This window comes from Pinus tabuliformis, chromosome J (genome assembly GCF_031772625.1).
Source record: "Pinus tabuliformis cultivar Carrire ecotype Pingquan chromosome J, CPIR1, whole genome shotgun sequence".
In the NCBI taxonomy this organism is placed as follows: Eukaryota; Viridiplantae; Streptophyta; class Pinopsida; order Pinales; family Pinaceae; genus Pinus; species Pinus tabuliformis.
This window is the reverse complement of record NC_142295.1, coordinates 424,252,736-424,271,750: the sequence shown is the minus strand read 5'-3', so window position 1 is coordinate 424,271,750 and position 19,015 is coordinate 424,252,736. Positions and strand designations below refer to the sequence as shown.

At 35.8% G+C, this 19,015-nt stretch overlaps 1 protein-coding gene across 1 annotated transcript; it reads right to left on the bottom strand.

Moving 5' to 3' along the window:
* Positions 1 to 6,211: 6,211 nt before the first annotated feature.
* LOC149227629 (putative LRR receptor-like serine/threonine-protein kinase At1g56130) lies at positions 6,212 to 18,752 on the bottom strand. The gene is given in 8 exon segments (XM_089380557.1): positions 6,212 to 6,616; positions 7,977 to 8,371; positions 8,487 to 8,697; positions 8,852 to 8,970; positions 11,228 to 11,407; positions 11,628 to 11,823; positions 12,071 to 12,447; positions 18,470 to 18,752. Coding segments are annotated over 8 exon segments (2,166 nt in total).
* Between the last annotated feature and the right edge of the window lie 263 nt (positions 18,753 to 19,015).

Here is a 19,015-nt window from a genome sequence, read left to right as displayed (position 1 = left end):
TACAAATAAAATAAGTTAATCAACTAATATCGGATTACTAGTAAGGACTTGGGTAATAACACTATTCGGTCCCCGAGTAGGGCTGTGCAAAGGCAGCATCTCAGGCTACAAGGAACAGGTAAGTGCGTGTAGCGACGTGCACGTTGGGTCGAACCGTGGACCACTTGAAACCATCAGACATCTCTAGGGTGCGGAAACCCGGTTCTAGCACCCTCCCATACTACTTCGGGTGAGATCTCAATCCGCGCTCCGCGGACTATTGCCGAAAGGGCAAGTAGTACCAGGATTTGTTTGGCTAAATCACCTCTGAACCTGGGTCAGGTCCCAACAAGCCAACACAAGGACTTAAAGAGATTTAAATATCATATGTATAAGACGTTAAGGAATGGATGATGGCAAACAAACCACTAGGGTTGGATGAATATGCATAGTTGAATAACTAAACTGGATTATGGCATTGTTGTAGAACTGTTGGGGAAGAGTGTGGCCTATCCTATTAATGTGATATGAAGCAATAGAGATGGAAGAAATAAAGCACCTTTTCACTATCCTAGAATGGTTGATACTTCTAGGAAAACAATGAATGAGGGATTTAGAGCATTTTATAAGGTATATTTCATATATGTAAATGATGTAAGATGCCTCCCTTAATTTATTCTATCAGAAAAATTTGGAGAAGGACAACAATTCATCCTTAATTTTTAAAAGGTAATAAATAAAAAATGGGCGTCCAAGACCCTCACCATCCTTTTTGTAGCACATGGAGAGTCACCTTTTATGCCTTGGAGTGTTGATTGCATACATTTATGAAGGTGCATGCCACTTGGAGAATGACATTTTAAGGGTTTTACTTTGTCAAAATCCTTGGTGTGCACACTTATGGGGCATCTGTTTGGTCTACACTATTATTTCTACATTGGGATAATACACATGCCACATAGACCTTCATTATATTTTCTTCATCACATTTCATAAGGATGACCTAGTTTACAAAGGCCATAGGTGTGGCTAGATTTGATCATTGAGCAAATACCATGAGGATTGAATTAACTTGTATGCATATGGAGTTTATTTGTACAAATATCATGTTACTTTACTTGCCTTTGGTGCACACATGGTACACATATCTAGGTGTGCGCACATGGATAAGCATTAGTTTGTTATTTTTAGAACCTAAACACAATCAATTCCTAAATCAAAGGTGCCCCGCTTTATTGTTATACTTTTGGGATGTAGTTGTAATTGATTCCACTAATATATTAATGTTGATTTTTCTATTGGAGTTAGTTAGATGCAAGCTTCTTTGATAATTGTTTTAGTAGAATATTTTATTGTAACTTCCTAGACGAAATTGCGGATCCCAGCAAACAATTATCCATCTTTATAAAAGTTTGTTGAGGAGGTTCATTAGAGAAATTTTGAGGTCTAAAATGGGCCTCCTAAGGAATATCATAAAATAATAGTGGAAATAATAAAATTAGATTATATTACATCATGAAATTTTAGAGGGAAGAAATAAAAAACTATTTTTTCAACTCGTATGTTTAACTTATCACCCTATGGTTTTACTCAACTTTCAAGTGGAAGCACACATTGGGTGCATAATTTAATTCTTCATCCAAGGAGTACCTATGTTGCATACTTTTGATAGACCCTTCTACAAAAAAAAAATGAGAAACACATTAAAATCGTGATTGCAATCACATTTTTTCATGTATTTCTCATTTTTCGTGTAGCAGGGCCCATCAAAAGTATGCAACGTGGGCACTCATTGGATGAAGAATTAAATTCCCCATTTAACGAGTACTCCCACTCAAAATTTGAGTAAAATCATAGGAAGATAAGTTGAAAATACGAGTTGAAAGAATAGTTTTTATTTTTTATTATTATTATTTTTTACTTTTTTACTCCAAAAATTGTGAATCACCCCCCACGGTTGGCATCATCATATTGAATCCTGAAGGTAATTCTCTAATGAGAGATGATTGTTTATTGATTTTCCTTAAAGATACTAATAGATTAAGGAAAACAATTCATTGTTTATTATAGAAGAGGTATAGAGCTTAGACCTTGATAAGGGTTTTCTCTCACCATTTACAACTTGAGATTTTAGTGAATGGAATAATTCATGACTAGAAACACTCCAAGCATTGGAGTAAATGTGCGGTGTTTTATTTTTTATGTAGTATACGCATAATTTCATTTATGTGTGGAAAATTATGTTTAGAGTGCACCATTGGAAGTCTCATTTGTAGGTTCATGAATGCCCAAATCGACACAAAACCATAAGATGGAAATGTTGCTACATTAGAAAAGAGTAAGGTTGTATCTTTCCTCCCAATTATCCTAATCCCTTTTATGTATCTTATTTTAAAGATTAATATGTTGGACATTAAACATCACTTGATTATGTCTTTTCACTTAGTCTTTACATAGTAGAGACCCTAAGTTGTTGTTTTGTTTAGTGGATTAGATAATTCCTCTCCACTTACAAACTTGAAGACTTAGCAACCAAATTAGAGTTGTTATGAGGCACACAACCTTGGTTATTTATATCCCCTAATCTTCCTTTAGAAATGCCCTCCAAATTACATGCATGATCTCATAGCCCAAGCAAATAAGAAAATGGTCATTCCTTTCATCCACTACCATAGATCTCAAAGTCATTTTCCATTGTTTCCATTGCTAAGCTCTCTTTTCTCCCCTTCATACTCCATGAATTGAGCTTAGTTAATCTTAGGGAAGCTCTCCTTAGCATACGTCCAACTTTAGTCTAAAAAGAGAAAGGCAAGGCTATTGACGTGGAAGTTGGTAGCTTTCCTAAGTTTCCCTTGGGGTCTCACACTTGTTGCATTGAGAGGCACTCTACACCCCATAATGGTGGAGATGTTGCCACTTAACGTTAAATATTTTTTATTTTTTCTATATCCCATAGGAACCCAACAACCTGCCTAACCCGTAACTACCAGTAAACCTTGGTGGGGCAACGATTTGTCCTCCCCATAGCCTTGGTCACAATAGGGGGGATTTGAACCTGGGTTTTTCAAGTTTCAACGATTTCAAATGTTAGATAACTTTAAATTTAAAAAGGAAAAGGAAAATACAAATAGGATTTGAAGTGAAAAATAATACAAGTAAACTTAAAAAAAAAAATTATGTTTTTAAATTATAACTAGAAATAAAAAATTATTTATAAATTTACCATGTCACTCATAATAATAATAAAGGTTTACTTTAAAAGGAAAAAAGATACAAGTAAGCTTTAAAGTTAAACTATTACATTTCTTGTTTAAAATATATTTAATTTATGAATTTGAATTATAACTAAAAATAATAAAGATGGTTAATTTGGCTACATGTCAATAATTATAATAATAATTATGTTTTTAAATTATAACCAGAAATAAAAAAATTATTTATAAATTTACCATGTCATTCATAATAATAATAAAGGTTTAGTTTAAAAGGAAAAAAGATACAAGTAAGCTTTAAAGTTAAACTATTACATTTCTTGTTTAAAATATATTTAATTTATGAATTTGAATTGTAACTAAAAATAATAAAGATTGTTAATTTGGCTATATGTCAATAATAATAATAATAATAATAATAACAATAATAATAATAATAACAACAATAACAATAATAATAATAATTCAATTTAGACACCAAATGCTTATCTCTGCACAACAATTTGATTGTTAAAGTTTACATAGGCATACATACTTTACCTCCTGTTAGACATTGGATAAACCAACATTCCCCCTATGTTTCACGACATGGACTAACTACCTCTCATGGATCCTTGTCTCTGGGGATGTCATCGTTGACTAACATTTGTGGGTTTTGGTCTAACCACAATCGTATTCCCAACAAATGGTATCAGAGCGTATGTCATGAGTTTTATACATACCCGGCTCGCGTTGGGGGGAGATTGTTGGACATTGGATAAACCAACACTTCCAGTATATTTCACAACATGGACTAACTGCCTCCCATAGATCCTTATCTCTGATGATGCGATTGTTGACTAACACCTGTGGGTTTTGGTCTAACGACAATTGTAATTCCGGACACATCCCTTTGGATTTGAACATCTGACCCCTAATGAGGAAACACATGCTCTTAATCAATAGGCCCACTCAAGTTGTATATTGGTAATAATACTTAATCAATAGGTCCACTCAAGTTGTATATTGGTAATAATACTTAATCAATAGGTCCACTCAAGTTGTATATTAATAACAATAATAGCAAATATTTACTTTTGATTATGAATTAATTGTAAGACTAATAAAATAGATATATTTATTTAATTAATTTGTCAAAAAAATAATGAAAAAATATTTATGTTTGTAAATGATTAATGAAATTAAAAATAAATAAATTATTTTATTAGTTAACCAGAAATAAAAAATATTACACCCTATTCAAAATTTATTACACCATAAAGTGCTACAAGAGGAAAAATTATAAAAAAACACATAATTATTTATGTACATATGTTTACAATATACAAATCTATTTTAAAACCAAATCAATATAAATCCATCAAATATCAAAAATTATAAAATGTAAATATTTATCATTTAACATTAACAAATAAATAAATAAATACATCAATTAGAATTAAAAACAAAAAGAATTACCGTTTTAAAATTTTTATTCCTGATAATGCTTAATAAATCCAAACTTAACTTAAAATATTAAAACTTTTGCACCAAATAAAATTCCAAAAAATATAAAATATTATTTTTTTAAGACCTTTCTTTCTTATATAAAATATAAAAGTATTTTCTTAAAGTATTTTCTTAATTTGTTAGTTCTTTTTAGGAGAGTTTTCACTTTCACATTGAAATCTTACATTTATATTAAAGAAAATCTAAAATCATTAATGTAAAGCTGTAACCCTTATTTCTTTTCTTTCTCCAAAGATTCCCTTTTCATGATTAAACATTATAATCAGGTAACAATCACACCAGATTTGCCATAAAATTCATTTAAATGATAAACAAGGTCAATGTTATAACTCATAAAATTCATTCATTCCAGCTGTATTAAGTGACGGAAGGAACATGATTACACGAAGAAAATCTATAATGTTAATATTTATGTTCGAAATAATTTAAATAAAAAATTACTTTATTAAATTTTAATTTAACAGGTTTGTTAATGAATAATTTTGTTTAACATAATTTTTTATTTAACTATTTAAAAAAATACCAAATTTTATTAATTTTTTTTCATTCCATTAATAAATTAAATTATTAAAATTTTTATAATATTATAAGAAATTAATTTAAAAATAATCATATCAAAGAGAATTTTGTTGATGCGTTTCAAAACAAGGAGTGTAGTTCATTGTGAGGACAAAGTAAAAAATCAGATCAACCCAGTGTGTTAAATAGATAAACAAATCTAATTGGTTCATCGTCAAGACACAATGAAGAATCAAAGCGGGTTAAATAGATAGATAGAACTTTCCAACAACTAAAAAACCACTACTTTTGACTGGGTTGAAGAAACAGATAGAATAAATTTAAACACATCCTAAATATTTTTTTTTAGTCAAAAATAAATAAATATTAATATTTAAAATTAATGTCAACTATATTAAAAATACATATTATAATTATAATTGAATTAACAAAATATATAAGTGGATTAATTAGAACCCTATAAACTTAAATAAGCATTTGACTCCATTAGAATAGGAGAAATAATAACCTTAGGTAAAAAATACACACACACACACACACATATATATATATAGTGTAATCTAATTTATAGAGGAAATGATTTTTTTCACGATGTATTTTTATGGTTAATTTTAATCAAAATTCGACCAAGATTTTTTAAAGTTTCAATTTAAATCGTTTAATTAGCATATTTTTGTGTTGAATCTATTTATACATTCAAAAATGTATTTTAAACAACAAAAAACCTCTTCAAATTGTATTACCATATTTTAATGAATTCAATTGAAAAATATTATTTCATTTACTGAAGTTTTTTTTTTTTTTTTTTTATAATTTATTTATTTTGATAGAGTTTTTTCTTTTAATAATTATAAAAAAAATTCGTAGGAGAAATCTCTATCATACCCCACGAATTTAACAGGCTAATCCGCTAATATCTACAGAACAAATGGAAGCTGAAACTGATAGTAGATCTATCTGCTGTTTCATACCCTTAATTCTCAAGTCAGTTCTCATCGGCCATCACCTATGCCATTGTCAATCTTTGATAAAGTTTCAGTCTCTGCTGAAGACACTGTACTTGTCAAGCTATGCCTTAAAATTGTTGAACGCTGTTTGTCTCTGTGTGATAGTGTTGTTGCCGCAGTAGGAGTACTATCAGTGCTCGCAGCTCCTTCAATGTCAGTGTTATATTGCAGATCTTTAATGTAACCAGGGCGAGAAGCAGCAGGAATAACCTCTACATCGCCAGTCAGCATTGCCACCACTCGGGACATCGATGGACGCATTGTAGGCACAGCTTGGGTGCAAAGAAGGGCTACTTGAATCACTCTGAGGACTTCTTCTTTTGAGCATGTTGACTCTAAGTCAGGATCCATCAATTCTAGTGGTCGACCTTGCTCACAGAGATTCCAGGTCTATAACGCCATGCAATGAACATGATACACATTGATCTTATGATCCATAGAGAACATTTATTGTTTACATATTGGCATATTGTCTACAAGGGTAGTTCATAAATTCAGAAGATATTGTTAGATAAGCTTGACTTGGTGAAAGAGTTAAGGTTGTAAGGTTAATAGTTGTGGTTCAGGGCACTTGGTATAATGGTATTGGTGGCTCGTTGTATTAGCCTGTGGTATTACTAATGAAACATGAATCTCTGATCACTCACGATTAATCACGAGTCACACTTTGCTCTTCCTTCAAACGATCCGATTCAACTTTGGGCGAGTCAAACTCGCGTTGACCGAGTTTGACTCGTGGTCAACACGAGTTTGACTTGCAACTCACCAATTAATTGTGATTTAGGCAACTGAGGTGATTTTCAGCCCTCAACTCGGTGAGCACAGGTTTTAAATTTTAGGGTTCCCACATTTTTCCTGCATGGTTTAGTTATGTTAAAAATTAAATGTCAATCCGCAACTCACTTCTCACTGCTCATGCCCGCAACTCATACACCGAGAAGGTAATACTTAATAGAGGCATAGTTTCAGAGTCGTAGTGTAATAGAGGCGTAGTGTGGAGTGTGCTCCAGTGTTAGCGTCAATGTGTATTCTGTTAGAGATTTAGTACCAAACTATTATCATGTCATTTCAGTAGCGATCAAGAGATTTCAGTTACTGTTTTTTCACTGACTAGTATGCAGAGTTTTATAAACTTTTAAAAGCAAATGCTTCTGGTTCTATGTAGTCAATGGTTAGGAGTCAAGACTCAGCACTTTGGATCATGTTTGGACTCATAACATATATGAGATACTTATTCATTCATGATATTTTGGACATCTATTGATATTATGCATTGTTTGGACATGGCTTTATTGATTATCAATGAAAAATATATTTTTTTAATTCAATATATGTGTATATCATTATTTATTGAATTCACCGATTTTTTCCCGATCCGATTAAAACTCTTCACTCTTTTGTCTTGCCGATTATTGCCGATTCTGAATCTGGTAACATTGGGTATTACATGTGATGAAGTCTTTAAAAGGCTTGAGGATTCTCCATTGAAATGTGTCAGAGTTAAGAGGAAAGCTCCAGTGCTCTTCATGTGATGTGGAAGGCTCCAATGGTATTACATGTGATGAAATTTTTAAAAGGCTTGGGAATTGTCCTTTGTATTGTGCCAGGTGAGCAGAAGGCTCACTTGCCTGGGCTACAGTGTTGACTGGCTTGGCTAAGTTTAAGTCAAGAATAATAATAGATTTATTAATGTTTGGTTTTTTCCCTGTTGGGTTTTCGAGAGTAAATCATGATTTATTGGCGTTGTTACTATATGTATGATTGTTATGATTATTCCTGTGGTATTATTTTTAATTCTAACCGATATCAAAAAGGTAATCAGAAAATTATGTTTTCGGACGATTAATGACAAATATAGTTTTTCATACTGATCAGAAAGAAAAATTTAAACTTTTAGGTCATCTTACACTGTGCCAGCAACTCTGGTGCTGATGTGAGTTTTCTTCTCATCATATAACTTGGCCAAGCCAAAATCTGATATCTTAGGATTCAGAGAGTCATCCAGGAGAATACTACTGGCTTTGATATCTCGATGAATTATCCGAGAACTGGACTCCTCGTGCAGGTAAGCGAGTCCACGTGCTATGCCAATACAGATATTGTATCGAGTAGGCCAATCCAGTTGGAGATGAAATTTCTCACTCCCTGCAACATGCATGAATCATGATACCAGTCAAACTTTTTTGTTGCTACATGGTGAATGAGTGGAAATTTAAATTTTCAATTCAGAATGACTGATGCAGTTTATATATAAAATTACCAAATAAAGCTTTTTCAAGACTGTTGTTTTCCAAGTATTCATAGACCAGGAGCCGATGATCTGCTTCTAGACAACATCCATGCAACTCTACAAGGTTCTTATGTCGCACTGTAGATATTACAGCTACTTCAGTTATGAACTCTCGTTTTCCTTGTCTAGATTCAGAAGACAGTTGCTTCACTGCCACTATTTTACCATCTGAAAGTGTGCCCTATGAAATGCCATAATTTAGGGTAACAACAATTAGACAAAATTAAAATAAAACACACAAATTAGAAAGATAGAGTAGCCCTGGATGCAATTCAATTGCGGACACAGAGTTTCATTAAAAATGAGTGCAAAAAATGGAAAGAGAACTAACATACCTTGTAAACTGCACCATATCCTCCCTCGCCTAGCTTATTCTCATTATCAAAATCTCCTGTTGCATTTTTCATATCCGCATAGCTGAAAGTTTTCAGTTTCGAACTGATGATGTTTATTGCTGACAGGAAAAAGTAGTCATCATTAGGATGGAAGCACTAAACTGGCATAGCTCCATTTTAGTCTTTAAAATATTTAAGTATTAAGATGATAAAAAACCTTTAGAAATGCAAGTTTGTATACAATTTAATAAATAGTAAGGTTTGTAAAAATAATTTTATATTATTTATTGATAATTATTATTTAAATAAGTTAGACTATATATCTTCTTAAGGGTAAAGAAGATGAGTAATATTTTTTTAAGTTATAATAATTAGAAAAACAACAAACAACTCTTTTTCCCATTTTGTTTTATTACCCTTACACAAATTAATATAGACATTTTACATGGTTATCATTATCAATGGAGTGGAAATGTAGATTAATTGGTTTGTGTGTATTTTAATTTTTTTTTAGAATTCAAATTTTATGAGTGGGGTTATGGGTGTCCTTGAGGATGGAATGGCAGCCACTTTGGTGAATGAAACTATGCCTTATATGCGCTGGGCAGCCAAATTCAACTGAAATTCGCACTAGCACTCTTGATGATAACATCTCACTAATAGCCATATTGTTCTTCCACGTCACTGGAGCTGAGGTCCCTCTTTCATCCAACATTGGGATGGGCCTCAGCCTGAGCTCAACCTAGTTGTGTAAAACACTCTAAACAAAGTATTATCACCGGACATCGGACTTGATTGGTAAGTGCCCTCCGCAGGTAGGAAAAACATTTGTAACCATGAACAGAAGCCATAGGTGGAAAGAGAAGGGATGCTATTTATGGCGATGTCCTCTCCCATGCAACACGATCAAGATAGCTCTACTCATTTGTGAAGGTGACAAAGCTTTGCAATGGAACATGGAGAGGTTACAAAGGCTCGATGCAGTTTTAGGAGGGTTCACCCAGTTCTCTTTTTGATGAATGTCTTAGCTGGTAGGTGGGCATCGGACTCTGCAGTTATTGCTGGGCAGTGCAATAGACTTTTCTAGTGGGTTTCCTAGTGCATTGCTAGTGGGTTTCACCCAGGAACATGGAGAGGTTGCAAAGGCTCGATGCAGTTTTAGGAGGGTTCAGCCAGTTCGCTCTTCGATGAATGTCTTAGCTAGTAGGTGGGCATTGTCCTCTGCAGTTATCGCTGGGCAGTGCAATAGACTTTTCTAGTGCATTGCTAGTGGGTTTCTATAACTGCAGACATGGCTGATTCCTCCTTCCATGGTCATCCTTGCAGACACAGACTGGAGGAAAGCAAAGCAGAGGACATTCCCACAAGGAAAGAAATTGTCCCCTGTGAAGCACGCTATAGAAGTCTATCACATTCGATTCTCTGCAGAGGTTAGAGGGAAAGTGGCTGATTCAAATAAAGAAAGGGTCCAGGTAGAACATGGCAAAACTCGGAATGCCCTTATTGACACAGAAATCTAGCTATGTCTTCCAGATCCGGTTATACTTATACCTAAGGAAGAGATTCCAAGAATTTGAAGGTCCTGCTGGCAGGTTAAGGGAATGGTGGAAGAGATTCCCAGTATTTCAAGCTCCTGTAACTGTACCGGAAGGAAGGGAATCGTGGCATATGCACTGGAAACAAACCCAAGACATTATACAGAGGCTATCCCAAATGGAAGCAAGATTTGATAAGAAGTTCAAGCTGTTAGAACATCAATATGACCTTTTGATTACTGCTATCTATAGTTCTAAGGCTGGTAGTGATGAGGCAGAGGATGTTGAACTGGCCAGCAAGGAAGGTTGCAAAAGGAACCTGATGCAGCTACACAAGATAATAGTTTCATTGGCCTGAAAGACGAGCCTCTCCTAATCACCAAGCCACTCCAGTTCATTCAAGATTGAACTCTACTATCATGCTAGCTATCTTGCTGTACTCTGCTCCATCATTTCGTTATGTTTATACTCTGGTTATAGGCTTAGCATTTCATAGGATAACTCTGAACAGTTATAACTTTCATTTTTGGGCTAATGAACATTATCCCGGGCATACCCAAGATCATCACGGGTAAAATTTTTAATGAACATAGACCTGCTTTCCTGATTTCTCTCAGGGTAGGTTACAGTGGGGATGGTTGTATCTTTTACTCTATAGTATTAGATATTAGAATAGTTCATCTAAGTTATAAAAGAAAACACAGATGAAAAAACAGATGCACACATGGAGATCTTCCCCACCCTGGCCTGTAGGGCACCTCGCTTCTCTGGGTGCAACTAAAAGCTGCTACGAGAAACAATGGAGTATCCCTGCAAGGGTCCTCAAAAATTTTCCCATTACCTTCTTCTTCCGTAAAATCTTTTTCTGCAAGCTTTCGAACTCTCTTCCTCCATAGGAAAATAAGCAAACATATGCATATCAAAGCCGCAGCTGTCCCAATTACGATTCCAATCACTGTTCCCGTCTGGATTTTCTTCTCCGAGTTGGGAGATGAAGTGTCAATTACGGTGGGAATAAAATCTACACACATTTGTAAATATGTTTTAGCGCAGTGAGCTGAAGCTGACAATGTCTTTCCAATTTCATAATAGAAAAAAATATTTATTACAGTAATTATAGGAAACATTTTAATACAATCATCAATAGGGTCTGGCAATATTGTCATCCAAGGTAGAAAGCTGCTCTGTCCATAATGTTTTAATTCAATGAAACAATTAAAAACACAATCTTTTATCTTTACCAGGCGTAGAACTTATAGCTGATACTAATGGTCCATAGGTTGCTTGGATAGGAATACAGCAAGTTCCCTTTCCAGTCCAGAAAAAATGAATTTCAAGGAAGTTTGCTGTTACATTCGTCTTGAAAGATTTAACAACAGCTATATTTGAGCCTCCTGCCTCCTTTCTGATGTCAAAATCTGTTAATTCTTTAGTCCCCTACAAAACAGTACATAATTTATAACATTTAGTTATTCTATATAACACCATTCTCCCCAAGAACAAACAAGGGATGCATATGCATGCATTTTCATTTTGGGAATAGTATATTTAATACATACACTATATCGTTTTCTTAAGGCAAATGATCAGATGGTGACAATTAATCTGCTGCCCAAAAGACAAAATGCACAGAAGCATATTTAGAGAGTAGCAATAGCATTGTAAGATCAATTGTTTATCATACCTGGACATAAACATCAAAAATGCGCCTTCCAACACTCTTCCAGCTTGCTGTATCTACAAACAGTGTCTCTGCAAACTGTAGATTTACTGTATATGGTCCATTCTCAAGTTCTAAACCATAATATCGAAGTGAGCTGGGAGATATGCGTGCTGTCTGGTACAGTTCTGAATCTAGTGTCTTTGTAAATTGAGATTGACTAGTTGCTATATAAGTTGGATTGCTGGAGTCGATAAAATATCCAGTATCACTGACTCCCCAATTTCTGTTATTACTGACATAAAATGAGGCAGCATTCAGTGTTTCATTCTCCTGCTGATAAACAGTTGCTGTAGAAGAATTCTTTTGTGGGCCTCCACAATTTATAGCGAAGCTAGAATCTAAAAATTGACAACTCAAAAGTGTGAGTTTTGTTGCTTTTTTAGCAATACTAAGATTTCCAGTAATATGTCAAGGTAAATGCATATGCTGAAATATAGATTTGATTACTTTAGAGAGTGCAATTAACCCATTTTTAGCTGTGCACAAACATTTAATATTCAAATGTATGCATTGTGGTTCACTCAAGTATGACAAGATAGGAAAAACCGATGTACCTAAATATCAATTGATATTTGGTGATGCATAACATGTGAGACAAGCAAAGAAAAGTGAAAAATTGAAACAAGTTGCAAATTGCTATATTCAGAAGCAGGCATAGGAAAACATATTAAGAAACATGGAACACTAAACTGCAAAAATATATGTTTTCTAATTAAACTTACCTTATCACCAAATTATAGGAAAGACTACCAATTATGTTGCAGTCTCTTTGGACAAGAACACAAATTGTGGGAATAAAGCTTGACTTCTTATGCTACACAAATAAATAAACGTATTACTTTATTAAGTTTATTCATATGCACCACTAGGGGCATAGATAATGTTTGGGAATTTGTTTGCAGTCTCTAACGTGCCATTGTTGTTTCCTACAATATTATTCACCAAATTAGTGTGTAAATGTCTCCAAAAAGAATTCATCATCACTGCAATACATTGTGTATAGTTTACAGATTTTAGATGTCTTATGACTCATGAGAACTAATGTCCACCTATTGGTAACTCTAGCATTATATTGTAATTTATATTAACAACATTTAATATGGGCAAAGTGGTTTTATCTTGTTAAGGTGGTCTTGGTTTGATGGTAAAGTTTGGGTATTTTATACCTCCATCAAGGTTCAAATCCCCTAGCAACATATTTACTCCTCTTGGGTCATCTCTCACACATAAGCAAGCCATCTTGTCAGGTCATTCCTTGCAGATGAGACATGTTATCACAGAATCTAGCACCTTAATGCAAAGCCTATCACAAGGGCATAGACAAGTGTAACATGAAAATGTTACCACTATCACCTATTTAATCACTTCACTCGTTTTAGGATGAAATCCAACACAAGGGAAGCTTCTCTAGCAACTTCAAGGAATCCTATAACAAGATGGGATCAAGTCTACAACCTCCTATATTGGTTACTCAAACATACCACCATTAAATTAAGTATTCTGGATGAAACAAGGTGGTTTAATCAAAGCGATTTCCATATATATGTGAGTGAAGTATCCCAGACAATTTGTGATATTTGTCAAGTGAAAATAGGCCAAGAGGGTGCCCCAAACATTATAAATAAAAGAAAAAGCTATGACTGTATAAAACTTGTGTGAAATATGACAATCTTCAGCAATATATAAAGTTATAACAGCAGACATGATTCAGCCCTTCATGGTTGGGGGAACAGCTAAGGAAAGTCCACATCTTGAATGTATAGATACAATGGAGGGATGTTATGTATAAAATTTTTGTATTAACTTATTTAACTTAATTTTTAAACTAAGGAGCACGATCAAAGATCATGCCCATGCCCCCTCATGTAATGGCTCTTGGGCTACTTGTATTCAAATATTCTTATATATATAATTACTTGTCCTACAATGGATGTTATTGTCTTCAAAGTATTCTAAAAATTATTGCCGTATACGAACTTTGTTCATTACATTGGTATCAGAGCATTCCTCTGAGTATACGAATTTTGTTCATTACAATGGAGCAATCATGGAGGCATGAGTTACCCCTCTTAGCCTACTTTTTCCACCCCTCTAATGCACCTTTTACTTCTTTTTGATAATGTTTTTTAATGGTGCATGGCTTAAGGATCAAAGCTTTCCCTTTATGATACAACATTCATTTTACCCCTTAAGATGACACAACTTCTCACTCATCAGGGTTGAAATATGCAAGGGTTCCTTATAATGAGATGGAACATCAAGTGCTTAGGAATCAGATGATGGCTAATGAGGGGTGTAAAGCTCATGCTAGGCTTTTGCCCACGCGCTAATTTTATCCCGACCATCTTTTTCATTTTAATTTTCTTTTTCTTTTGTTGTGAACAACTTATGCTTTTTTTTATTCTTTTCGCTGCATCAACCTCCAGGGCAAAGTTTTTTATGCCCATCTCAAGGATGTAGATATGTGAGTGACAAATCCCAATGGACCAATGATAGTTAACCCAAAGAATGGAGATGGTATCAAAGGAATGATGTCAAATGAAAGATGCCAAATATGGAATAGGGTGATGGACGTGCTACTTCAATCTAAGTTTTCCATGTAGTTCCCTTAAAGGAGGTCCCACTGGGCTAGGGCTAAAGATTAACCCCCATAGTAAGGTGAGAGAACAAGTTTACAGTCAAGATCAATCAATCATCTAGATCACCCTTTTATCTATGTTAAAATGCCCAAAACATTAAGTATAAGAACTTGATTGCAAAATGGTCAAGGTACCTATTAAGTGGTAGCCCATCTCCATCCAATAGGAATGTCGGATGGTGAGAGGTGCATGACCGGCGTAGATGGCAGAGAAAATCGACATCTCATCATCATAAGGCAAGTGTTTGGGGTTGTTGGCTGACTAGCTGTCGAAGATAGGAGAGAGCTTTCTCCTATAGGGTTACCTATTTTGGTTGGTAGCAGGGTTATGAAAACATTGTGGGATATGGAGTATATGGAGGCTCCTAGCAAGATCCTCAGGAAGAGTAGACCACCAACTAGATTTTCTAGTTATATGGCCTTGATGAGCAACATCATTGAGACTGAGCCTTCTACCTTTGGGAAGGCAGTAGACCAACAAGTTTGGAGGGACACCATGGTGGAAGAGTATAGTACCTGTTACCCACCAAAATGGGTAACCCCATAGGAGAAAACTTTTCTCCTACATTTGATGGCCAGCCAACCAACAACCCCTAACATTCACTTCTTCATGATGATATGCCATATGCCTCTACCATCTGCATCAGTCATGCACCTCTCACCATCTGACATTCCACTTAAATGAAGGTGGGTTGCTACTCAATAGGTACTTTGATCGTTTGCAATCGGATGGTTATAATTGATGTTTTGGGCATTTAGTGAATAAAGGGGTGATCTATAAAATTAACCAATCTTGACTATAACTTTGTTTTCTCACCTTACGAGGGGGCTTAATCTTTAACCCTAGTCTAGGGGGACCTCCTTAAGGCCTTAGGGTTATAGGAGGGGAAAACTTAGATTGAAATGAAGTGTTCATTGTTGAGTTTTGTAGCTCATAATGTACTTCTAGCCTTGTGTCTTGACTAGAAGGAGCTTGACTTGCCTCTTTAGGAGCTTGCATGCGACATGCAGAGTGTGCAAGTGAGTTGCACGCATGCGAATGTGTTGCGTGTGACATGCATGTGATGTTCATGTAAAGCAAGCTAAATTTATGACTTGTACTTGAATTAAAGTAAAGAAAGCTAAAGAGAGGATAGTTAACTAAAGTAAAGTCATTTATCTTCAGTTAACTTGACGAGCTAATTTTGGTTGTCAATCTTAGCTTAAGAAACCTATTAATTGAGCCTAAGTGTTGAGGCTAAGACACACAACAACAATACAAGATTGAGAGAGACTTCTCAATGAGCGTGTGCTAGGTCCGAGAGAGTGTAGAGAGGCTGGTGCTCAGTGTTCTATTTTCTCAGTTGGGCGTAAGTTTCGTGATTAATTTATTAATGAAGAACTGTTTATTGGGCAGAAATTTGTTTGTGTATGTGATTCAGATCGAGTGATGTGAAATTTTCCTTGAAATGAAACAACTGTAATTAATTCTTCTATTTGAATAATTTATGCAATTTATTTTGTTATGGAAAATAACGAATTAATCACACTGCAATTTCTTCACAATAAAAATGTTGTGGAAAATAAAATGTTGGAACTGAGAAATATGCTAGTACATGCACATAAACAAATGACACGATTATTTTTAGACAATTGTCCCCAGAAAAACCTAATGTAGGAAAATTAGTGCAACAGTTGAGGGTTTTATTATTATGCAACAGTGAATTTTTGAGTACAATAAAATGATGCCAAACTAGCATTTCTATATGAGAGAAATATTGGCAAAAATATATGAGGAAATTTACCCTCCTCCTCAAGCAATCCTCGCTCAATCTTTCCTCAAAAATTGACTCCCGGAATGATCTACGTCCACCCCTGCATAGGCCCTGCGCAGTCCTTGTATGCTTAGCTCAGAACTCGCTCTGAATCAAATGTCCTGCCTGTCTCGGTCCTAGAAGTGACTCGCTTGGCCTACTGGGAATTTTTCTAGCCACCAACAACTGAATCGACCTCCTCTTCCGCTGAATCAAACTACCCTTCTTGAGGCTTCTGCACAGCCCCTGCACATCCTCCTGGAGAAATAACTCAGCCTCCTCTCCTAACTCTCCAGAATTGGAATCCTCCTCCGGAATCATTGTCTCTGCCCCTCTGCATCCCTTTGGCTCGAACTCTCTTCCTCTGCTCAACCTTTGAAAATGGATAGCTCGAGCTGCTAAGGAACTCGCACTACTGGCTCTCACTCTGTGTTTCTCCATCTACCCATCGACCCCTTCTTATAATCTCCAGTTGAGACTTCAATGACCATGATTAAAACTTAATCGATAGTTGACATCATCTCCAAGTTGATTTGTGTGAGTTTCTAGAGAATTCTCACCTTTCTCAATTAATTACTATTAGTTTACCAATTTTCCTAAGCTATACTTGAGAAAAATTTAAATGATGGTCAATTAATTTAATTGAGCTATCTCTAGGTGGAATTTCCAGAAACGATTTCTGGGTTTTGGAGATCTCCTGTGTTTTAGCCTCTCCACAAAGTTTGAGACTAGAACACCATTCGATGCTACAAAAACTAACACTCCCTCTTAGTGAGGAAGGTGTTCTCTAGCGCTGCACTACTACAACACCCTGTATTTGCATCATCCTCCATACACATTGTTGATGTCTGACAACTATAGCTGCCTGCCACTGTCCACCAACTATTGCGCTAACTCTGATTCATCTGCTATCAAATGTAGTTGAACCATGTTGCATCTGTGTTGGTGCTAACACTGCATTGGACATCCTGTACTGCTGCCAACTTTGCATCTACAAAGCAACCCAACTAACACTCCCTCTCAATGTTGTTGCTGCTATTGCAACTGAGAAGTATCCAAAACACTGAATCAACCATGTCTTTGTACTGCAACTGGCTCATGAGTCTCTGACTGCTACTAGCCTCTGCACTGTCCACTGGAAATTTGTGTTGTTGCTGACTTTGCATTGTGCCTCTTGCACTACTATCAACACTGCTCTACGCTCCTCAACATCTTACTGCAACTATCACTCTATAACTAACTGCACCAAAAGACATTGATCCTCCTGCTACTGAATACTATGGGAAAGGGTAATGATCCATGTGAGGAGTAAACTACATTGCTACTTCTCTATGGACCCTGCCCAACACTGCGCAACTCTGGAGTCTAGAACTCGATGTATCCCCACCTCTCTCCTAGAGGTATGGTTGCATACAAAGTAAATTGTTCCTCTAGCTTAGAGGACACTTGGTTTATCTTTGCGGGTGTTGCTGCTTGATCTTGCTTCTCCTTCTTGTCCTTCTTCCTATGAGGACAATGAGTATTGTAGTGTCCAAAATCGCCACATCTGAAGCACTTGATCTTAGATAGATCCTTCTTCTTTTTCTTCCCTCCCTGCGAGCCTTGTCCTTGAGTGGGACCCTTTTTCTTTTCCTTTTGATGCAAGGGCCACATTTTCTTCCTCCTTCACACCCTTCGATCCTCTGCTGCTACTGCCACTTATGGAGCTCTTTACTAGAGCTCGCCTCATCTCCTCTTGTGTGATATCTGCCCACATCTGGTCCCACCCAAGTAACTGATCTCATCCTAGAATGTGTTGGATGAAATTCTCCCATTCCTCAGTGACACTGTTGAGGGCTACACGCATAAGTTCTATAGGTGTAGGTGACTCTCCTACAACTGCAAGCTCATCTTAGATATCTCGAATTCTAGTGAGATAGGGGTTAATGCCTTCACCCTTTTGCATTCGAACATTCCTCAACTTTTCCTTCAGGACCATCTTCCTCTGCTCGGAAGGATTTTGGTAGAGTGATGCGAGAGCATCCCACATTTCTTTGGTCGTATTCTTGGTCGCAATGTGAGAGACAATATGATCTCGAACTTCATCGAGAATCAACCGCTTCGCCTTGGCCATCTCCTTATTGTAATTCACTAGTTTGTTTGCATTTGTAGGCACGACTACAACTCGTTCTACAAACATCTTCAAACTATACTCGTCAAGCAGGAATGCCATCCTGGCCTTTCAGATACAATAGTTCGATGCACCCTCTAATCTGTCCTGATCTCGGCGTCTTGTTGAAGCCATCTCTGCAAAAACTCCACTTGGGATGGAAATCTCCCTCTTTCACCTGCTATTCACACTCCTTTCTAGAGTGAGAAAATCTGCCTACTGCAACTGGAAATTTTGGACTTCTGAAACTAGAAACCCTGTGAGAGAAACTCCCTCCGTGTGTGCAATTTCTCTTCCACCCAGCATTGATTCTGCTATGATAGACT